This window comes from Tiliqua scincoides, chromosome 4, assembly GCF_035046505.1.
Source record: "Tiliqua scincoides isolate rTilSci1 chromosome 4, rTilSci1.hap2, whole genome shotgun sequence".
Classification (NCBI taxonomy): domain Eukaryota; kingdom Metazoa; phylum Chordata; class Lepidosauria; order Squamata; family Scincidae; genus Tiliqua; species Tiliqua scincoides.
This window is the reverse complement of record NC_089824.1, coordinates 221779744-221803303: the sequence shown is the minus strand read 5'-3', so window position 1 is coordinate 221803303 and position 23560 is coordinate 221779744. Positions and strand designations below refer to the sequence as shown.

At 48.7% G+C, this 23560-nt stretch overlaps 1 protein-coding gene across 1 annotated transcript in view; it reads right to left on the bottom strand.

Moving 5' to 3' along the window:
• Window positions 1–45: 45 nt before the first annotated feature.
• Window positions 46–23560, bottom strand: part of LOC136648619 (bactericidal permeability-increasing protein-like) — a 29555-nt gene continuing 6040 nt past the window's right edge. The window contains exons 3-17 of the mRNA XM_066624740.1: window positions 17841–17985; window positions 17236–17347; window positions 15710–15838; window positions 14338–14493; window positions 12923–12986; window positions 12131–12191; window positions 11772–11863; window positions 9791–9967; window positions 7572–7631; window positions 5414–5581; window positions 3883–3971; window positions 3694–3736; window positions 1897–1957; window positions 1721–1797; window positions 46–99 (exon numbers count right to left, since the gene is read on the bottom strand). Of these exons, the coding sequence (XP_066480837.1) occupies window positions 46–99; window positions 1721–1797; window positions 1897–1957; window positions 3694–3736; window positions 3883–3971; window positions 5414–5581; window positions 7572–7631; window positions 9791–9967; window positions 11772–11863; window positions 12131–12191; window positions 12923–12986; window positions 14338–14493; window positions 15710–15838; window positions 17236–17347; window positions 17841–17985 (1488 nt within the window). The remainder of the gene's footprint in view (window positions 100–1720; window positions 1798–1896; window positions 1958–3693; window positions 3737–3882; window positions 3972–5413; window positions 5582–7571; window positions 7632–9790; window positions 9968–11771; window positions 11864–12130; window positions 12192–12922; window positions 12987–14337; window positions 14494–15709; window positions 15839–17235; window positions 17348–17840; window positions 17986–23560) is intronic.

Genomic DNA, 23560 nt, shown 5'->3' with positions numbered 1-23560 from the left:
GTCACCTGCATTTGCACACCCTTGTCCTTCTGCTGCCTGCAGCAGTTAGATGGCCCCTTGTGGGTGCGAGTTCAGATCTGTTGCTATTAGCATGAAGCCCTGAGAAGAGAAAGGAAAAAGGCAAAAGTTGGCACCATCCTTGCACATCTCTCTCTCTCCCCCCCCCCCCTTCCAAATGGTTTTGCAATCAGGCTTCTATATACTTTGTTTCTGAAGAGTGTTTTCTACATTCTAAATAAGAAGCTTGTCGTCTCATTTCATGTCATAAAGCACCAGACAACTCATTCCTACCTAACTCCCTGCGCTCCGATGCAGCCGCACCAACGTGGCGTGATCTGTATCCCTTGGGGTTTTGAGCCACAAAGGCCTCCTTGAGGTAAGACAACATTTATTCCCCTGCCCCAGGGTAAGTCTTCACTGCCCTGCTGGGTCTACTTCAGCCTGTTCCAGCAATGTCTGGAGCAAGTCTGCATGGACCCAGAATGTGGATGAAGGCCAGAAAGAGGGATACAATATCAGCAGTGCGGCTGCCATCCATACCAACCTATTCCCAGCCTCGATCTACCCTCCTCCCCACCCATCATCCTCTCTGTTCCGCCCCCTCCCTACCCTGTGGCTGTGACAATGGAACTCAACAAGGCAATGGAATGTAGGAGGGGGCTTGACTACTCCTTTGGCACCGGTACCGGCCCTGTGTCTCTCCTTCTTGCCTTCACACAGGGCACTCTAGGACTGAGAAGTTAGCTCAGAGCAGCCTCAGGGCTGCAGAAAGCATGTCTCTGTGCCTAGCGGGCCCTACTCCAGACTGGAAAGAGAGCTGCAGTACCACCACTGAGGGGGCCCTGGAAGGCAGATAAGTCTATCCTGGAGCCCCTTCCCAGACTGACTGACTGTTGGCACTGCTGCTGTGCCACTTTCCGCCACAGAGTGGCAGCCCTGCAGACAGTTCCCTGTGAAAGCAGAGCAGAACCGCAGCACCCAGGGAGCTTTCTATAGTTTAATGGAATAATGGGGGAGGGAAAAATTGCTCAAATTTAACAGGCACTTCTATTCCCCCCCCCAATCAGTCCACCAAGTTGAGGGTTCACTGTAATCCACATCCAACACTCTGAACATTTGCTTCTCACACAGGGCTCAGGGCAGGAGAATCTCTTACAGCAGGGGTAGCAACCTTTTTTGGGCAAAGGGGCCAGACATTTGGCAACGTCCTCACATCAGCACCATCTTCTTGGTTGCTGAGCTTCTGAAAGCAGCTGCACGGAGTTTGGCTTGGGAGGTGAAGCCTCCCACCCAATTTGCTGGGCATTGGAAGGGAATGTGGGTCACAAGCATTCCCTGAACCTGGGCAGGCAGCTCTACCATTCCCTGTGCAGCCTGTGGCAAATTAGGCAGGAAGCTTTTCCTCCTAAGCTGAGCTCCACACAGGCTGGATGACTTTGGGTGGCAGGCTGGATCTGGCCCACAGGCTGTAGGCTGCCGACCCCTGTCTTATAGGAAAGGGTTATTTAGCTGGCATTGCTTTGGAAACCAAGAGTGGGCGACAAGAACACTGGAAAGTAGGATGCCTGAGAAGGAATTGTTGCCCCCTGCACTTCCAGATATTCTGGTAATGCCATGGAAGACAGTACTGTGCGCCAGGCCTGAAGAGGAGGCAGCAGGACCATAGCGGAAGCACACCTCTGCACCTGTCTTTCAGAAATGAGTAGCGAGAGGCAGGTACCTGGGACATGGTGACTGTGGGGTGCACCAGACTGACATTGTAGACGTTGGGAAGAGCAAGTCCTTTCTTCAGACGTCCTAAAGATAACAAAGGATGAGAGGGGGGAAGGAGGCATAGGAAGGGAGCCCCCCTCCCCGAGTGTCAGCAGGCAGGCGGGGCAGCTCCTCTGGACTTACGGTTGACTCTTGTCAGTGTCAGCTGCAGGACCACTTTCAGCACCTTCTCCAGAAAGGTTGTCTGCAGAGCAAAAAAACAGCTGGTTAGCATAAAATGTGAGAGGTGAAGGAGATCTTCACTCATGGGGCGGGGAGCTGAGGCAGGCTAACCAGAAGTCCATGTCATCTGTCAGGCTGGAAGCAGGATTCCATCGAGGGAGAAACTCTCCCTGGAATTCCCCTCTCTCCCAAGGTCCCTCAGGGACCCACTCTTGGCCCATGGTCATTCTCTCTCCGCACAGTGTCCCTGGGTGACCTCCTCAAATGCCACGGCATTCAGTGCCATCTGTGCAATGATGACACAGTGCTCCCCCCTAGAATTCTCTTCCCTCCTCCAGTCTCACTTCTCTAATTTTCTGTCTAACACTTCTGTTTGGATACATCATCAGCACACACTCAGTACATTCTGTCTCAGAGGAACATCTCACCTTTCCCCAAGTCCCCCCTTGTGCTTCCCCCCTTTCTATTGACAAGCCTACCCAAAGCTTTTTACCTTTGACCCACCCCCATTTGATCACCAAATCATGCTGCCTCTCCCAGTCATCTCTCGTCTGGGCTACTGTACCTTTCCTCTCCCGAGCCTCCTACTGCAGCCCCTCGCCTACATCAACATTCTGCCATCAAATCACGTACCTCTCTCACTGCCCTGTTCATGTCATGTCCCTCCTTAAGCCCCTACCCTGCCGCTCATCCACTCTCAGGTTCGGGCCAAACTTTGGTCTCAACCCTCAAGGCCTCCTTGCCTCTGCCCGCATACCCTACTGTGCTCCTGCCAGGGCTGGTTTCTCTTCTGGCACCACCAACTTAGGCACCCAATCAGCCTCAGGGACCTCAGGCATCCTGCCCCCTCAAACGGCTCTGCTGTTCATGCTCCTTGGCTACCCCTTCTGCCTGGAACCCCCTTCAGGACCACCCGCGGGACTCCTCTCTTATTCCCTTCAAGTCTCTCCTCCTGGTCAACGCTTCTGTAGCAGACTTTGGCCAGTGCTGGTTCATCTGTGCAGCCACCTGCAGTGGGCTGCATCTGCAGGGGCCTGGGGGGGGGGGAGGGCTGCAGATTCAGGGTGCCTTTTACTCCAAGTCTGCTATCACCACCTCCCTGCAGCCAGTCACCAAGGCAAGCTGTGCTGAGCTCCATTCTGCGCACTGAGCAAGAAGCAGTTCATTGACCTCCTTATGCACCCTGCCATGAAATTTCTGCACTTCCAGGTCTCACAGCAGCACGTGAGGAGAACAGAAAGGAGGGATTTTTAAGCACAGAGATGGTGGACCTGAAACAACGTCACACCAGCCCTGACTTTGGCACTAGCCCTTATTGCAGCGAAGGCCAAGTGCATGTACACGAAACAAATTTATCTCCTTCACCTCTTCTCCCAGTCCCCACCCCCCATCCCTTCCTGCCTATATTTAGATTGGGTGCACCTTGGGGCAGGGACCTGCCTTCTGTGTTAAAGTTCAATTGAGGGCACAAAAACCATCTTGATGAGTGGGGAACCGAGGCGAGGTCCCTCAGGACATTTCTCCCTTCACTGCTTCATTCCTGAAGCTCCCTCTCCTCAGCACTTATCACTTGGTCAGTCAGCTAATCAGAAATTGAGTTTCTGGTCCACAGCCAGGGCTGAGTGCAGACAGGCCCAGTCAGAGGGCCGAGGACAGCACTGATACACTGGAACCAAGGGCAGAGACTCTCCCACTTCCACTCCAAGCCCACTCCATCATTTCCTCTTCACACATCCCCTCTATCCACGTCCTGCCCACCTGGATCTTGCCAATGCTTGACTGCTGCTGCGACAGGTGGAAGCTGTGGGACAACCAGAGAAGACAAGTGAGTGGAGGCAGGGGTGAGTCAGGGCGAAAGAAAGCTGAGTCATTGCTGTGACAATCAATGGGGAGCGCTAAGGTGGTACATATGTGCAAGAGGGAGGCACATAGAGCAGAGTAACTCACTCTTTCAGGGCCAGTGAGCCTCCAGCCCTGCCGACAGAGTTCCCAAGGCGGCCTGGTTCAAGGAGGAATTGTCCTGTGAAGTTGCCATCCTATGAATCAGAAGAGAACTTAGCCAGGCAGGTTTCTCTTGCAACTGGCAATGCAAAGACCTCCTGACCCCTGGCCTGCCAAGTGCTGCTCCTCTTTTCCTGATCAGCCAGTCTCTGCCCCCGCCCCACTCTTCAGTGTTCCAGTTCAGCACTCTCCTCTCCTCCCCATTTCCTCTTCGGCCCCCTCTTCCCTTTTCAATCCAGAGAGTGGGAGAAGGAGGAGAAGCAGAGGCCAGAAGGCAGAAGGCAGAGAGGAACAGCCGCCACTGAACTGCTGCCTGAGGCGACCACTTCAGTTGGCCTCAAGGATGGGCCAGCCCTACACCCAATGCTTGCTTAGGGAATTTCCAGCCCCAAAATATTGTGATGGCCACTAGGATTAAAAAGGGACTAGAAGAGGAGAGATTTATCTGCTAGTCATGATGGAACCTCCATGTTTAGGGGCACTATGCCTTAAAGCAGCTGGAGCATAAGGGTGGGAGCGAGCTGTTGCCTCAGGCCCTGTTTTTGGGCTTTCAAGAAGCATCCAGTTGGTCACTGTGGAAAAGTGGATGCTGGGCAAGGAACCCTAGTTCTGATCCAGCAGGGCTCTTCTTAGGTCACAAGGGGGGCCCCTTGGAGAGCTTGTGATCCATACTGATGCTGTGAAGGTTCCAGGCCAGGTCTCAACTTTGGCCAGGTCTCACCTGCCCTCCTCTGCCTCTTCTAGTGTCCTGTTCCCTAAAGCAGTGGCTGAGATTGTAAGCTGTGCTCTAGAAGGCTTCTAGTTCCTCTCTGCCACAGTCAACAATCACAACCCCAACTCCTCTGCTCTGCAGAGATAGTAATGCTGGCCTGCAGTGGTTATCTAGCTGGCTAAGTGCCTTGAACTCTGGATGCTCTCAATAAATGCTGAAGCCCTTCCCGGCCGGGACTAGCCCCTCTCCCTCTCTCCAGCTGCCTTCTCATCTCCCAGAGGTGAGGTGGCAGAGTAAGCACAGCAGGCACAGAAGCACAACATGTAAGCAGCCCTCCCCTTGCCAGCACTGCCCCAAATGGCTCCAACTGTGAGAGAGAGGGTCTGCTTACATGGCGTGCCGTGGCACCTGCCTTACTTACTGCACCCCCCCTCTGGCTATGCTACTGTCACCTACAAGTTCTTCCTTCTGAAATCCCACTTTGGTCTGACCACCCCTGACCACCCACTTCTCCACCCTTGCTGCCTTTTTGTCAAGCCAACAGTTTCATGTAGATTTTGAGAGACAGCAGGGAGCGGGACACTTCTGTGTCCTGAGCACATGGCTAAGTGTCCCACCCCCCCACCTTTTCCATCTTTAGAAACTCCTATGCAAGCCCTGATGTCACTGCAGAGGAGAGCACTCCAAGGAGTCCAAGAAGCTCCCACTTCAGGGGTCCAAAGAGCCCTCTCTCCGCAGCACCCACTCCCCATCCCTGGTGCTTACAATATTGAGCAGGAACACGGAGGCCAGGCTGGCATTGGGCAGGACCACAAAGGCTTCCACTGACGCAAAGACAGTCGCGTCCACACCACCTGGATGGAAGCTCAGCACCGGCCGCTTCCGAGCAGCGATGCAAACCTTCATGGGCATATCAGGAAACAGCTGCTTCAGCTGCCAGGGAAAGAGAAGAAGAGTCATCCACATGGGATGGAGGCTTACCCCATGGCAGGCTCAATCAATACTTCTGTCTCCTCTAGGGGAGGGGAGGGCATACACTCTCCTGCTGCATATTAAATTTACAGGATATCATATATCGAGAATTCTTGACCACATGTTTCCTCTGCCCAGCTTTCAATGAACTCAGATCTGGTTTCTTTCCCCTCATCCGTTGTCCTCACAACAGTCCTGGGAGGGAACTCTGGCTAAAAGGGAGCAGCTGCCACCCAGAGAATGTCAGGACTAAGCGGGAAACTGAACTCAGGTCAGACTTGTCTAATCCCAGACTCTGCAGTGACTGCACCACCCTGCTTGTCTTGCATGTCTACATGAAGCAGTAGCGTTGCTAGAGAGGGGGCAGAGCGCTAAGTTTTGCAGGCTAAGTAGTTTTGCTAAGGTAAGGCTAAGTTTTGCAGGTAAGTTTTGAACATGCTGTGCAGAAAGCCCTCCCCTTCAGAGCCATTCCCAGCAGCAAGAGCGAAATGAAGGCAAACGCCTGGCTCCGAAGGGGAGGGGCCCCTTGCATGGCACGTTCAGACGCCTGCAAAACTTAGTGCTTTGTACCCCCTCTAGCTCCACTACTGCCACTGAGTCACTCATTAAGAAACCACCAACACTATAGCAAACAAAAGGAATTTTCTGTTTTCTGGGTTTCGAAACAATATGAAACTTCCGACAGTTTCATGCAGAAGCAGAAGAGGGAAGCCTCAGAAAACACCCTCTAGCGTAACTGAATAGCAATAAATTTGGGTGTTCGGTTAAAGCATAAATTCTTCAGTAGCAGAACATCATTATCAGCAAATTAAAAATGAGCTCTTCTGAACTCTTATTTACTCCCAACCTGCTTCCTTTCAGTCTGCCACATATACCTGGGAACATAACAAGACACGTTTATCCCCTTATCACAGTCACTGATGGAGAAGTCCATCGCTTCTGACTGTTCTCTTTGAAAGCTTCCAGCAAATCGGTGGTTCGAACTGGAACAAGTTTTTCAACTCCTGTTTTTTAACTTGTGTGTGTGTGACGCGTGTCCAGAAAGTCATCAGTTTCTTTCAATTGTGACAGGAGGTGGGGGGATAGGAGGCAAATGTGTGGTTCAAAGGCTCCTGTCACAGGGGCATCATGCTTGGCAGACTCCCAGAGTGCTCCCCTGCTGCAAGTGCTTGAAGACGTTCTGCAACATTCCTACATCAAGTCACAGGAATATTGCTTGCAAAGTCATCTACAGCCCAAGCTTAAGCATGTCTACTCAGAATTATGTCCCGCTGTTCAGTGGGACTCACTCCCAGGTAAGTGTGTACTGCATAGCAGTGGTTCTCACACTTTTAGCACCGGGAACCACTTTTTAGGATGAGAATCTGTCAGGACCCACCAGAAGTGATGTCATGACCGGAAATTATATCATCAAGCAGGAAAATTTTTCACAATCCTAGACTGCAATCCTACCCACACTTTCCCAGGAGTAAGTCCTATTGATGATCACTGTTAAAAAGCATATACAGAGTAGTCTGTTTAAAATACAGGTCTGTAACATTTCCCCAATGCAGTCTCATGCCATGGTAGCATAAAGTCTAATTATATTAAAAATTAAATATTGAAATGAATGGGGACCCACCTGAAATCAGCTCACGACCCAACTAGTGGGTCCCAACCCACAGTTTGAGAAAGACTGCTGTATTGGATTGCAGCCCCACTCAAAGATAACAGCAAAGCTATCCTCAGTACCTATGCACCTTGGATCTTAAGGATTTGCAGCAGTGTGGATTGACTGCATTGATTGAAATGTATTTCACACATTATTTCAAAAGAGAAAGTATTTTATAAGAGATTTTTTTACCATTTTCTTAGAATTTTTCATTTTTCAATTTCAGATCTTTGCAGGGGAGGGGATATCCATAAATGGTTCCTTTTTTTTTATTCTGGACTGTCACATCTCTGCACTCACCTCTGGCAAGAGTAGCCCCACACTCTTGGTGTTCAGGCGAAAAGGGAAGTTTTTCGGAATCTGAAACAAAAACAGCCACAGATGTTGGATTATAGGACCCCACCTTGGATGGTTGAGCCCCTCCAGATGCAAGATGCTTGCCTGCAATATTTTAAGAGCACTGAAATTCCATTTCCATCTTGCAAAGATTGCATAATATAGAACTAGAGACTTCCACTACTGCGAAAACTAAGAGGAGTAATTCCCACTTGTCTACCTGGCTCTCACAAGGTTTGCCAAGGCCTCTGGGCAGCCAACTGTAGACAAGTGGGAATTACTCCTCTTAGCAGCAGAAAAAGTGCCGTTTTATATTTCTAAAATGAGATGTACACTGAACTTGCCTAGAACTTATATCAAGGTATGTAGGATTGGTTTCGGTTGCTGGAATCATTGATGAAGGCTGGAAATTCTGCACATGCTTCAAAGTACTTACTATCTCACATGTTTCATCTCACAGGTACTGAGTGCTAGCACTGGGAATGGTTTCTAGAGATAAGCTTTGATGTGATAATTTCTAGAGATCAGCTTTGTAGCTGATGTGAAGCCATACTCATGGAAAGGCAATTATGTAGGTGTGATATTAAAGGTATCTTTTCTACCAAACCAAAAACAGGAAAGACAAAAAGATGTTTTTATCCTGAAGGTGACAAGAGCTGGTGATAGCCAAGTTACACGCTACTTACCTTAATTCCCTTATATTCTGTTGGGGATTTAACCTCAAATATCCTATTATCACTTTATAGTTGGGTGGCAACCAAATAGGGGACAACAACAATCAGGACATGAAAAAGCAAGTAGTTTAGCTCAGGGAGCAGGGATGGAAATATAGCCTGCAGGACCAGGGATAGCTCCGAGGCAGCAGACAAGTTGTCCCAACAAAAGTGAGAATTCCTTTGCACTCTTATATACTCTGGGCCTGACCCATACTTTCCAGAGCCCTGATCCTCAGGAGATATTGAAAAAAGTAACATTCTGACCTGCGGCTTCAAATTGGACCTGTTGCATTCTTTGATGTGGCTGTCTAAGAGCAGAATTACTGGCTGATTGGTTCCTTGACTGAAAGACTCTTTATCTGGCAGCCCTGGGTTCAAGGATGAATCTCCCACTTCCTGGGAATGTTTAGGGTGAGCTCCATTTCTGACTTAGCAAATTCAGAGGCAATAAGCCCTCCAGGGTGGACAATTATGCCTCTGGATCACTGCTGGAGCAAGGCCCGGCAGGTAGGCTGTGAACCCTGCTACTATGCAGCTTATGACATGCCAGGTGCTGTACAAAATGGGAGAACGAAACAGTCCTGTCCAGAAATCTGCAATCTCATCTGTGGATGAGCCAGAGATGGGGTCAGGGAAGAAGGCTGGGGAGTGAATGAGTAATGATGATGGAGAAGGGCAGATCCAGGCCACAGAGGCAGGACAGGTGGGGATGAGTCAGGGGATGATTTGAGACATACAAAATTATGCATGGGAAGGATAAAGTGGATAGAGAGATGCTCTTTACACTCTCACATAACCAGACCCAGGGGACATCCACTAAAATTGAGTGTTGGGAGGGTTAGGACAGACAAAAGAAAATATTTCTTTACTCAGCGTTTGTTCGGTCTGTGGAACTCCTTGCCACATGATGTGGTGATGGTGTCTGGCCTGGATGCCTTTAAAAGGGGATTGGACAAGTTTCTTGAGGAAAAATCCATTATGGGTTACAAGCCATGATGTGTATGTGCAACCTCCTGATTTCAGAAGGGAGGGCACCAGGATGCAGTTCTCTTGTTATCTGGTGTGCTCCCTGGGGCATTTAGTGCGCCACTGTGAGATACAGGAAGCTGGACTAGATAGGCCTATGGCCTGATCCAGTGGGGCTGTTCTTATGTTCTTAGGGAAGGAAATGGACAATGCCACAGATATATTGAGAGAGACAGAGGAGAATGAGAGCCAATCTGCCCCTTGCAGGCCAATATCTAACTGAAGCACATTAACTCATGAAGCACGAACTCATGAATTGATATGCCTTCCTTCTACTGCATCTGACCATTGGTCCATCCAGCCCAACATTGTCTACACAGGCTGATCTTTCCAGCTCATTCCCAATACCTGTTTAGGTGGAAATGCTGGGAATTAAACCTGCCTAAAAGCAGGGGCTGTACCATCAAGCGATGGGCTTTCCCCTCACCCAAATAGTCTTACCTCCTTGTCCGTATAGTTTGCCTGCAAAGCCCCTGCAGTGAAGTACACAAAGGCTGCTGAATTGGCCACAAATTCAGAGATCCCGAGAAGCAGCATGGAGTCTGGCCGGTCAGGGAGGAGGAAGGGGGCAGGCACCAGGGGACTTGCGCGGAGTTGTCCAATTCTGAAGAACTCACCCTAAATGACAGGAGGAGGAGGAAAAATGATTATCTCATGGCTGCTCTCACAAAATGGCTCCAACCTCTTCCAGAAGGGAAAAAGCCTTGGGTGACAGTCAAGGGGACAATCAAACAACTCCATATGCTCAGAGGGGCTGAGTCCCACAGTTGCATTTGCCCCATCTCCTTTTTTTCCCCCAGGGGGCCGATTATGTCATGTGGGGCAGCTTCAGAAGTGGCCACTGATATGGCCAAACATCTAGTCCAGCTTCCTGCATCTCACAGTGGCCCACCAGATGCCTCAGGGAGCCCTCAAAAGAACAAGAGACTTGCATCCTGTTCCTACTCCTTTGCATCTGGCATGTAAGACACAGCCTGCTTCTAGGATGTTGCACATACTCATCATGGCTTGTAACCTGTGATGGACTTTTCCTTCATAAATCTGCCCAACCCCTTTTAAAGGCTTCTAGGCCAGACACCGTCACCACTTCATGTGGCAGGGAGTTCCACAAACTAATGACATGCTGAGAAAAGAAATATTTTCTTTTATCTGTCCTAACTCTCCTATTTTAGTGAATGTCCCCTGGTTCTCGTGTTGAGTGAGAGGGAAAAGAACTATCCACTCTATCCATCCCCTGCATAACTTTGTACACCTTAAGCAACTCTTATTCCAAAACACAACAGTGGTAATCGCTGCCACCGCTAAGGCACACCAGACAGAGGATGTCACCTTGGATCACCTCCCAAATGCATGGCAGGAGCCCCCAGTTCCCAGGATTCCCAAAGCCATGTGAAATTGTGGAGGACTTGCAGTCATTGGGATGAAGCAGCCTGCTTTCTACTAGTTAAAGGTTAAAATAGGAGATCAAACATTGATTAAAATAGGGATGGCAGACCAAAGGGGTCACAAGCATTTGCAAACAGGCATAAGGCAGAAAGGTAGTGGGGGTCTAGACACAGTTCTTAAAACACAAGGACAATTAGGTACAGTGCAAGCACTGAAAATAAACAGAAATCTGATATGACTTCCTAGATAGCGTAAGCCTACACACATTTATTTTATTTTATGCATTACACCTCACTATCTGTGGGTGCTCAAGGTGGCTAATAAAATAGATAAATATACAATTACCATTATAAGTACAGTACATTTATTTGAAAATAAGTAGTCCCATTGTAGTGAATAGGTCTTTCTCTCAGGCAAGAGTGTACAGGACTGCAATCTTCACCCCCATGATTCTCATCTAACCTGGCACTTCCTGGGATGAAAGGGCTTAATCGCTGAATTACAGACCAAGTGCTGGCCCCTAAAGGCAGCGATTCTAAAGGACTCCATAAGCTTGTTTTGAGACAGGGAAATCCAGAGATTTTAACTATATCCCTTTCAAAGACCTCTAAGTCCGCGGCCATCACCACACCACCTGGCAGTGAATTCTGTGAACTAATTCTGCTTTGTGCACAGTCTTTTTTTTTTGTCTGTCCTGCAATTAAATTGATTAGCAATAATTGATTATTGCTAATCAGTTTAATTGGATGACTGTAGTATGAGTCGTGAAAGGGAAAAATCTCTACCATAGCCCATCATGCATCATTTTATCAATCTGAATCCATTTTGACCATCCTCCCTGCAGGATAGAGTTGTGAAGAAACTGGTTTTGCTGACAACTTTGTCCTCAAGATCAAATGATTCTCCCTTTGCAATTTCTCCATGATTTTCCACTGAGTGGCATTCATTTTTCCATTCCACAAGGAGACAGGTAAAATTTTTACCAATCCACTGCAGTGAGTTTAAAAAAATAAAAAACCCTCCCCCACACCATTACCTTGAGATCCACCTTGCAAGAATCTGCGCTGATCACTGGTTGGTTCACAATGGAGCAGTCAAGTTCTGCAATGGGGTCGATCCAGACTGAAACTGCAGAAAACAAAGACTATGAAGCGCATCACTACTTCCCAGAGAAATATCCCCAAGGAACTCAGGAAGCTGTTTTCTCCCCAGCCAGAATCTTGGCCAGTCTTTGGACAATGGTCTTTCCCAGGCCTACTGGGAGATGCCAAGGACTGGAACCAGGACCTTCTGGATGAGAAGTAGGGTGCTCTCTTATTGAGTTTGTTCCCCTTCCTACAGGAGGCCTCAAAGCCCCCCCCCAGGAGTCCCCCCCCCCATTTACAGCTCTTGTACCATTCATGGCGCTCAGGAATTTCTCAACAGCTGCACTTCCTTTCTTGAACTCAGAACACACCTGGAAATGAACAGAGCCCAAATGTTAAGACGGACAGGCAGGCAGATGGACAGACCCCAAATGTCTCCTTGATGCAGCAGCCTTTCCAAGCTCACCAGCTGAAAAGGAGCAGGTTGCACACTGGCAAACTGAATTGCCACTTTCAGGAGGCTGGTTCTCCACTAGAGGGTCCAAAGAACTGTAACTGCTCTGGTTTGTGCTGTGCTCTAGTGGGTTGGATCATTGGCATAGCTAGATCCAAAAGCGCTAGGTTTTGCAGGGAGCCTCACTGCAGCGTGCAAGCGTTCACCTCCATTTTTACTCCCCCTGCTCCAAAAAGATGGGGGAGGGGCCGCTTGCATGCCAAGGTGAGGCTCCCTGCAAAACTTGGTGCTTTGCAGCCCCCTAGTTATGCCACTGGTCTGCTCCATAGCTTTGCTTTGATTTGCTGTCTGAGTCATTCGCAAGAAGTTTGCTTTCTGTTCTTTCTTGGTTTTTAGGGAGATTTTTATCCTGCCTTATGGCCACTGGACTGAATTTGTTTTGCATCCCTGGAAAGCACCTTTGAGCTTGGCAGCAGTGATGGAAAGGCTGGAAATTGGAAATTGAGTAAATAGGCAGAGAACTAAGTAGCTCAATAAACCACATGGCTGGCTGGGGCAGGGAGAGGCCTCCACCCCAAGACCCAGCACTCTTCCTTCCTATCAAGTTCCAAGGAGGGCGAATCAATACAAAATGCTCAAAAATCTCACATGCTTATTGACTTCTGATTGCAGGGACCGCTTGAGAACAGATGCCGCCATGTTGTAGAGCCAGCTGTATGTGAAGAAGAACAAACATCAGGGGAGATCCTGAGCACACCTTCATCCCAAACAGTGTTTGAAAAGGGTTCATCAAAGCCAGTGTTGCACACATATGATGATCTCTCTCTTGCACTAATCCCGGGTTAAGTTCTCCCCCCATAGAGAAGGTTTTCAGTAGGGACCTCCAACCTTTTTCTGTGGGAAAACTTGCTTCACCATTTGTCTCAGCAACACACCTGCCAGTTTCCAAATGGAGGTCTTAACATTTTCTGGACTTGCAAAGAGACTGCCAGACTTACAACATGTGCACAGTTCATCTCAGGGATCCAGGACTGCGGAACTAAAGACAAAGACTTGTGCATCTCACAGGCCAATCCTAACCAACTTTCCAGCGCTGATGCAGCCCAAACTTACCTTGAGGAGGCCTCCATGACTGCCCCCACCACAGGATGCAGCACACGCCCTGTTGGCTTGGCTGCACTGGTGCTGGAAAGTTGGATAGAATTGGGCTGTTAGTCACATTCAGCGTCTAGTATATTTTAGGTGCTGCTATAAACGATGATGATGATGATGATGATGATGATGATGATGATCTCTTCAACTTAACCATGTTGATGTGACTAGAGGACATACCTCATATCATACCAGATTGGCCCTTCATTCTAATAATGCAGACCTCCTACCTTCAGGAAAATACTTTTACCAGCTCCTGAGTTCTTTTAAGCAGAGATGCAGAGACTCTCTCCATGTCAAGTATGTACTCTACCGTTATGAGTCAAAACTGAGTCGTAAACTGCCTCAACAGCAGGGATCACAGTGATGGAGGTGTGCCAGCCATCTCCAGACCCAAGAAGAAAGCCTTCCATCTATCACAGCGATCTTCTCATGGCACACTGACCTCTATGGTTTTGGCCACTTGTGCTATCACTTCCATCTTTGGGGAGATTCTTCCGAGTTCTGCAACTCTGTTTCTAGGGCAACTATCTGTAGTAACAAATTGTTTGTTCCTCTTCCTCCACTGACAAAGCAGAGAGACAGTTCGTTAGTACAGACAGTTGCCCTAGAAACAGAGCTGCAGAACCCGGAAGAATTTTTCAGTGATTTTCAGTGCCGTGCTACAAACTCCGAGAGAACACCTGTGGATCTTTTACAGCACACCAATGTGCTTCGCCACAGTGGTTGAAAATTGCTAATCTATCAGTTGTGGTCAATAAAGACAGCCAGTAAGGAGATAACTGAGCTGAGATACTTCCCTGAAATGGACAGACCACTAGTCAAGGCCTGTAGGGATGTTCTTATGTGCCCGGTACAGAGCATTGCACATGGACAGTGCATGGGAAAAGAGGGATTAGAGAGCTGATTACCTAGCTCTGCCAGAGAATTTGAAGTCAATGTCTCCAATGGTGGAATGGCAACTGGCGCACCATAGCCGAGGATGGCCCCTGTCCCCACTGCCAATTCCAAGGACAGCGGAGAGGGACAGCTGGCGTATATTGATGTCAGCAGTGCCGCTGTCCTCTCTGTTGGGAAAAGAGGCAGAGAGTTAAAAACTGCTTGTGATTACGGGATGGAGCAGGGAGAGCAACTGTGCCCAGCCTGCAGAGCATCCTCCTGGCATGACGGTGGATTTGGAGAAACTGAAAGGGTCTCAGGGTTAATTCCACTCACTGGAGCAGATGTCCCACATGCGAGATGCTCACGGGTCGTGGCTCCATCAACCAGATGAAAGCCACTTCCAGATCATAATCTGCAAAATGTTGATGGGTCCTCCACCCCACCTTGGCCTTGCACAGCCAGTTCCCTGGGTAAAAAATGTGGGGATCTTAGAGATAGTCTCTGTGTCTCTTTTCTGTGAGAGCTGTGAGGTGTGTGTGTGTGTGTGTGTGTGTGTGAATGAAGCTTTTTCTGCTTTCTGTACTGTTTGTTGGAGACCTAAGATCAGCCTCCAGCCTCCTCTCCCATATCCCCTGGACTGATCCTTCCCAACTAGGGATTTTTTTCTTCTAGTTATTTCCACCTTCAGAGGTTTTGAGCATCAGCCAAGAGTGCTTGTTTGATGGGAGAAAACAGCACCCCCACCACAAGGGCATTCACAGCCTGCCCCCAGGCTATGTCTCTTCTCACACCATATTTCCCCCCATCTTCCAAGGAGTTCCTCCCTCCCCCTCTCTCTTCCCTTCTCCTCCTTCTAATTACGTTTTTAGGGATCTGTTGTGTGCAGGTTATTTTTTCAGATTTTTTTACTGCTCCTCCTCCAAGGAGCTCAGGGTTTCTTTCCCTCCTTTTGTCCTAATAACAATAACCCTGCGAGGTAGGTTAAGTTGAGAAATATTGACTGGCCCAAGGTCACCAGGAAGCTTTGTGGCTGATTGGGGATTTGAACCCGGATCTTCCAGGTCTACCACACCATCCTGGGTCTCTTGGACTCCCACTAGCTGTGGTGAACCTCATGGGTCACGGGGTATGAGATTCAAGAGGGTCACCTTTCTACCCCCAAATGGAGCCCGCCTAGCAGGAGTTTGTGCCACTTGAAACTCTTTCCTGTGCCCCTGAAGAAGGTTCATCATATGAATGGCACTGGGCTCCCATGCAGACATTTTCCCTGCATGAAATCATCCATTATTTGGACCCTTCAGAGCGCTCCTCTCTCTCCCTTTCCTGGGGTGAGGCTACCAAAGCACTCACTCCTCCCTGCTCAGCTGCTGCAAAGTTATTTCTAACAGCATCAGATTTTACCCCAAGGATGCTGCCAACTTCCAGTTGCCGTTGAGCCCTATCTGGCCATCCTGGATGCGGAGATTCACACCTGCCCCCTTAGAGAAGCCAATGGTGGAGTTGTTCACCTGAAGCTTGCTGACCCAGATTCTAAAAAGAAACATGGAGAGACAAGAGAAGGTCATTCCCTGATTGAATACTTCTATGAGTAGAGGCATGGCCACAGACTGGGGTGGCAGGTGGTGGTCAGACTTTGGATGGCTGTGCCTCCTCCAGAGGTCCAAGATTCCAGGTTCTTCCCTTCCTGTTCCTGCATGTGCTTCCCAAGCTCTGGCCTGATCCCCCAAGGGGCTCTCACACATTCTGCTTTCAGAGCAGCCCTTTTGAAGTCGGCTTGCCTGTCACTCCTGAGAATTCTGAGACATGCTCCCAGGAGGGGTAAGGTTGATAACAGGAGTAGATTGGGGCATGGATGGGGCCTGCCAGGGGTGGGCCAGGGCAGATAAGGGGTGGATCTCAAAGAAGCCAAAAAGATCTGGAGCCCCTGTCCTGGGTAACTCTCTGCTATGGGTGGCTTGACAGGGTGGAGCATGCAAAGTCCACTGAACTTCAGAAGTCACTGAGCAGATACTTTGGAAACAGGCCAATTAATAAAGACTAACTCATTCCTAAATTACCCACCCAATTAATGTGTAACTACTCCCAATTAGTAAGCACTAACAGCCCAATCCTATCCTTGGCCAGCCTGTGGGACACAGAGGCACTGATGACCATGGAGAGATGGAGAGGTTATTCTTACATCACCACACTGTGGTCCCCAGTGGGATTACTCGGATCTGCACCAGTTCTTTGGCTGGTGCAAGCCTGAGTGGACCCAAGAGGGTGTGGCGAGGTGGGGGGGCATAAGATATTGGCTGTGTCATTGCCAATCCCTGCCCAATCACCAATCCCTCCCCTCCCCAACACAACTCCTAGTCACCTTGATCCCTGCCCTGATCCTCCCTCTCTTCGTCCCAATCCCCCCCCCCACCAACTCCCCTCCCCTGGTGGTGGCTGGGCATGCCAGCAGAGCACACACAGTTGCCAGCCTTTCACACTAGTGGTCCCACTGCGCATGTTGTCACTGCAGCTGCAGCAATGCCGGTGTGGGCATTCTGCTGAAGGAATGCTCATTCCGACAGTGGAAGGTGCCTGTAGGACAGGACTGTGAATCTGTCTTGACAAACCCAGAGTGGCAGTCTGAAGGCAAGGCTCAAGCATGGGGCAGAGGAGTGTTTTGTCCAGGCCTGGAGCTCCAGAGAGCGCAGGGCTGGGCTGCATGTCCCTTGCCACGGGGCAGGAGGAACCATGTTGCGTGCTTGTGCTGGACCTGGAAAAATGGTGCCTGGGCAGCCTCCATCTCTGCATTGCTCGGAGTGGGCAAGGCAAAGGAGACAACCACCCACTGAAGAAGAACTATGCAGAGCAGTGGCAGGGGGGGGGGAGACTCTGCTGGAGGTGCTCAGCGGCGTGTCCCGAGAAGGGAAGGGAGTCGCGCTCTGTCTCACCCTGATACAGAATATTGCACATTCCCCAAGAGAGGGACGTTGTAAGAGCCCTCGATGTCCTGGAATTGCTTCTTCCGCACTGACTGCACCAGCTGCATCCCAAGTTGCCTTCCTGTAAATGGGGAAAGAGCCAAGATCAGGGGAGGGAGACACAAAACAGAGGAAGTATCTGGGGGCAACAAGGGGTGGGCCCTGTTGTGATGTGCTGGGAGGGAGGAATGCCTGCAGGGAAGGAAAACGTCTGGTTGTGTTATATACAGAAGTAGCCTGACAAAATGAGATGTTCCTGTGAGTTTCAGTTCAGCTCTAGGCAAAAAGGTCAGTTCAGGAAGAGGCTGAGGACACATAACTTGGGGTTTGTTGCCCATTTGCGCTCCATAGTTTGCTGCCCAGTGACAGAGGGATGCAAATGACTGGGTAGCAAGTGACGGGGTCTTCGCCTCTTGGGACGTCACTTCCCGTTTTGGGGAGATTCTTCTGGGTTCTACAGCTCTGTTTCTGGGGCAACTGTCTGTCTTGTTTCTGCTCCCTGGGAGTCCTTGTTGGCTTTGAGGTCCAGGCCAAGCATTCTACACTGTACAGACAGACTGTTGTGAGATACGTACCAAATTCCAAACCCTTCTGGGTCACCTGGACTTTCAGGCCTGCGTTGACTTCTTCAGCCTGGATGCCGGAAGTGCAGAGAGGCAGGACAAAGAGCCAGAACATCTTCTGCAGGCAAAGGGTCTGTGGACAAGTCCTGTGGGTCACCTGGGGGCACAGAAGTAGAACCACACAATGGATTACAGCACAACCACAATGCACTCTTGTGGGTCACAGCCCTGAACCAAAATCATTTTCCAAAGCAGGGCAAAGCAATGACGTTTTTCAAGTTCTGTGAAGCTGCACCAGTTGGCAAGTAGGTTGCTCTCTGACAAGTTCCGGCTCAAAATGGCTCTGTGGTGCATCTCCTCTGAAGCAAATTTAGTCTGGCACAGAAAAGACGTTTACTATCGAAATAGGCCTGGAAAGGAGCTCTTTATCCTCATTTTTTCAGCTCTGCTCTTGTCCAGACGGAGCAGGAAAGCTTCCAAAGGAATCCAGACTGGTCATGGGTGGACCAGTCTCAGGGTAAGATATTGTCTGCACCATCTGTGTGTGCACCAGCCAGGAAAACGCAGCTGACGCTTCTGGGGCAACCAGACAGCAGCTTCCCACCAGGCAGGAGTTGCAATTTGGCACTTTGGCTGAGAGCTACTCTTGCAGAAAAGCATGGCGAGGCGAGGCGGGTTCTGTGCAATGATCCCTCCACCACCCCTCCTAGAATCCATGCAGGTGAGTTTTTAAAAGGAGACACAAAGAAATCAAGGCTTTAAAGAAACGCTTCTTGTTGCATGGTGTGTGTGTCTGTGTGTGTGTGTGTGTGTGTGTGTGTCCCCGTCTCAAACAACAAACCAGTCCTTTCCCCTGAAATGAAAGAAATTCCTGTTTTAGCTACGCAGATAGAGATAAATGTTAATTGGAGTTCAGTGCCAGTGCTCAGGTTTTGAAAATATGACATTGTAACTTCTGCCCATGTGCTGAGTTCCTCACCACTGAGCAGCTACACAAAACTTTCATGCATCTGCAAGCAAGGAGAGTGTCTTCCAGACCATGAGATGGGAGTATCACAGTGAGGTTGCAGCTCTAGTATTTTTCGTTTTGCATAAGTACTAACACTCCTACAAGCAGGCCAAAACAATAACACAATCTGTAAAATCACCATCTGTAAGAACCACAGGTGCAGCCTTCCAGTGTGTCTCTCTCCTCACCCAGGCACTTCCACAAAATAGCAAGATGTGACACCTGCTAATGCCAAAGTACGGAAGGTGGCGGACTGCCGGAGAAACAGGGAAGTGATCGGAGCAGGGGTGAGGAGCTGCAGTCGTGTGTGTTGGTCAACCTGGGCTCTCTGAGGTCCACCCCCATGACTTAAATGCACAAAGCAAGAGTCCAACTCCAAATCCCTTCACTGCTTGATCCGTGGCAAGCGATCCCGAGTATAGACACTTGTGCTGAGGAATACAGGAGGTGCCCACCCAGTCCAGCCCACTTTGCGAGAAGCCCAACCGTCGGCAGGCTGGCAACAGAGACTTCCTCCCCCAGCAGTGCCTCTTTCTGGCCTTCTGCCTGCCCCCAATTGTGGGAATCAAATCACACACCAAGTGACTTAGTTCTCTTGAGATGTGTCAGTTTCCCTCCTGCTTCAGGGACAATAGAGAGCTTCACCAAGAGCATGCCTGCTTCTCAAGGAGCTGCTGTCTCCAGGTGTTTGCTTGTTATTATTATTATTATTATTATTATTATTATTATTATTATTATTATTATTAATTTATACCCCGCCTTTTTGCCCAACGGGCACACAAGGCGGCTCATAACACTTTAAAAATACAACATTAAAAACAATTATTAAAAACAATTTACAATAATTTAAAAAATCTAAAAACAAACAAACAAACAAACCCCGTGGATTTTCATATAAAAAGCAAGAACACCAGCCAGCCTGCCAACAATTAAAAGCTTTTTGAAATAAAAAGGTCTTCAGTCCACGCCGAAATGTTAGCAACGAGGGAGCAGTTCTCAGTTCTAAGGAGAGGGTATTCCACAGTTCGGGGGCCACCACCGAGAAGGCCCTCTTCCTGGCTGCCGCCCCTCTCACATCTCTTAGTGGCGTACAGTCAAAAGGGCCCCCCCAGATGATCTAAGAGCATGGGCAGGAATGTAGGGAAGGAGGCGGTCCCTCAAATACCCCGGCCCCGAGCCGTAATCACTCTCTCCAGGATTCAAAAGGCCACTGATGTTTTTCCATTCCAAATAAAAGTGGAAGGGTCCCAAATATTCCTGAGGGGAGGCTGGTCCTTACAGGCTATGCCTGGGCCTACCACCCTGAGACAGCGTGCACCCCCACTACATGCCAGCCACAGCACTTGACCAAAACCCAGCGCCTTGTGCAGTCCAAGGGTTGCAAGCCTGGCCTTTCCTGCCACATTGCAAGAGGTCTTTAATATGGGGGCTGCTGCTTGGTGCCCCTAGAAGGGCTGCCACTGCAACAAATCATGTGGACTGCTTGAGCAGGTGGACCTGAGAAAATCAGGAACACAGATTCTCTTTGGAGAATAGAGGAATTACTTACAAGAGTCTTGACCTCCAAGAGGACAGCGTCTTCTGCAGCTGAAGGGTGGGATGGTATTCTATGGTCTTGCTGAGCCCCCCAGGCCCTTTATAATTCTCTCCCCATCAGACTTCCCTTTCTTGCGCATGATTGCCAGGAAACTGTTGATCCAGGCACGAGATGGAAACCCCCCCAGGTTCCCCCATCTCTAGGAGAAGAAGGGAAGTGAAGGCTATTAATCAGACCCCAGTCTGCTGGATCTACGTTCTCTGGTGAGAAAATCCTATCAAGGGAACTCCTACAATATGATGAAAATAGGCCAACTAACTGTATTTGCGCATACAAATGAATGTTGCGTAATGTATTCTTGCTGAACAGACAAGGGGACAAATGAAATTGACATAAAGATATGTCAAGATTATGCACATTGATATATTTCACATATACACAGGAGGAGTCTGAATTGGGAAAGGAGCCTTGGGGCCGTGGAGGCCAGCTCAAGGAAAGCAGTAGACAGCAGCTGTGGAAAAGGCAGACCGTGTGTCAGGAATTAGTAGGAAAGGGAATGAAAACAAAACTGCTCACATCATCCAATGGGCATCATCCAAACTGGCAGAATGGGCAGCAAATGGGCAGCAAAATGGCAGATGCGTTTCAGTGTAAGTAAGTGTAAAGTCATGCACATTGGGGCAAAAAATCAAAACTTCACATATAGGCTAATGGGTTTTGAGCTGTCTGTGATGGATCAGGAGAGAGATCTTGGGGTGGTGGTGGACAGGTCAATGAAAGTGATGACCCAATGTGCATTGGCAGTGAAGAAAGCCAATTCTATGCTTGGGATCATTAGAAAAGGTATTGAGAACAAAACAGCTAATATTATAATGCCATATAATGTACAAATCGATTGTAAGGTCACACCTGGAGTATTGTGTCCAGTTCTGGTCACCACATCTGAAAAAGGACATAGCGGAGATGGAAAAGGTGCAAAAGAGAGCGACTAAGATGATTGCTGGGCTGGGGCACCTTCCTTATGAGGAAAGGCTCATAAAGCACCCCCTCTAGCTACGCCACTGTCTGCATCTGGTGTGACTGGAGCACTGAGCAAAATTTCTCACCCTCCAGGAGGCTTTGCTTTGCCAGTGGTTGCTGTATACTTGCTTCCTTCCTGTTTGGAGACGTAACAGTGACTCATGAATGAATGAATGTGGAAATAGATGGTGGGCTCTTCTAAGGGTGGATGGTTCTTATTCTGCCATAATTTTTAGAGCAAACCCTTTCATGCATAAGAATAAAAGATGCTTTCTATTTTTAATCCAGCTCTCAAAGTTTGAAAAAGATGGTGCCACATAAAGGACCAAGGAGCACTGCAGGAGACCAGCCCCCACCCCACTGCCAGCATGCCACTAGGATGTTCTCAAGCACCACACATACTTTCTCAGTGTTATTATGAACAAGAAATTGAAAACCGTGATTCTCATCAGGACACCAGCTGAATGGAATGGAATTGTATTGCATGGAACACACACAGTCTTGATCATACAGCTTCGTAATTAGCAAGCAAAAAGGATTCTGAGCCATACGTCCTGATTTGCCTGGGTTGCGACTGTTGTCCTGGAGCAGGGTGACCAGATACAATGGAGGACTGGGTGCCTGTACCTTTGACCTTTGTTTAGAAGAGGGAATTTGGGCAGGTGCAGCTCAATATGGAAGGAATTAAAAATCTGCACCTGCCCAAAGGTATAGGCTCCCTGTCCTCCATTGTATCTGGTCACCCTGTTCCAGAGTCCTAATTGATTTAGCATTTGCTAAATCCTCCCTGTTTTTCTACATGCAGGGTGGGGGGGGAGTTGTTCAGAAGATGCGGGACTTCTTGTCCTCTGTACATGAGCAATGTTTGACTCGGAAGCAATTTGGCAATTAGAAAAATGAGAGAGAAACCTCACAGGTGTCTGAGAAGAGAATGACTTGATTGTGTGGTCACTCCATGTCCAAAGATAAAGAGAGCTGCACAAACAACTCCCCAGCAAAGCCATTCTGTGAGATTTGTGATCTAATGTTGACTCCCTCCCAGTGGCGTAGCTGGAAGGGGTGCAAAGCACTAAGTTTTGCAGGGAGCCTCACCATTCCAGGCTCCAAAGAGCAAAACATGGAGGCAAGAGCAAAAAGGAGGCGAAACTTAGGGCTTTGCACCCCCTCTAGCTGCACATCTGGGTTCAGGCATTTATATTGTTTTGCATATTAGCTCTGCTCTGCTGCATTCTAATTCTAATTAGGGGCTTGGTTTTGTTAATGAACTGTCAGGCTTAGGGGTTTGTTTTTCAATCCGGTTTAAACCTTTAATTAACTTCTTAATTGTTTGGGTGGGAATTTTTGGTGTAGGCTGTATTCATTTGGAGAGGTCAATATAAAAATATATTAATTATAACCTATTTTAATTGATCAATTACTTTTTATTATTTCATTTTTAGCACGCTTTTTTACTCTCAAAGTGCCCCAGTTTGGACAATAAATCATATGGTCACCTAAACTATGGCCACTGTCTTGTGTTAATTATGGTACTTAAGAGAGAGTGCAGGATGTGTAAAAGGACTGCTGGATGAAGAAGCAGGGAAAAAAGAGATGCCACAGCTCCATATAGCATCTCCCTGCCTACTTGGTGCCAATGGCATCTGGCCTGGATGCCTTTAAACTGGACAGTCTTCTGGAGGAAAACTCCATCACAGGTTACAAGCCATGATGGGTATGTACAATCTGAGATTAACTGGCTGCTCATCATGAGGTCTGAGTAGGAATTTTTTTTTCCTGTTCTTTGAATTAGCTGTGAATGGCAGGTTTTTTTTCACCTACCCCAGACTGGTGAGGGAGGGAAGGTATGTCCAGTAAGTTTCATGCATTAAAAATTGTTCACTGTGTTTAATAAAGTGGCCCAAGTTAAACCCAAGTGGTGTCTTCATTGGGGCGTGTGAGGGTAAACAGAATGCTAAATGGAGGGAGGTGGCAGTGAGATGCAAGTATCTCCCCACAGGGTCTTGTGTGCTCCCTGAGGCATCTGGTGGGCTGCTGTGAGATACAGCAGTGTTCCTCAAACTGTGGGTCGGGACCCACTAGGTGGGTTGCGAGTCAATTTCAGGTGGGTCCCCATTCATTTCAATATTTTATTTTGAATGTATTAGACTTGATGCTCCCATGGTATGT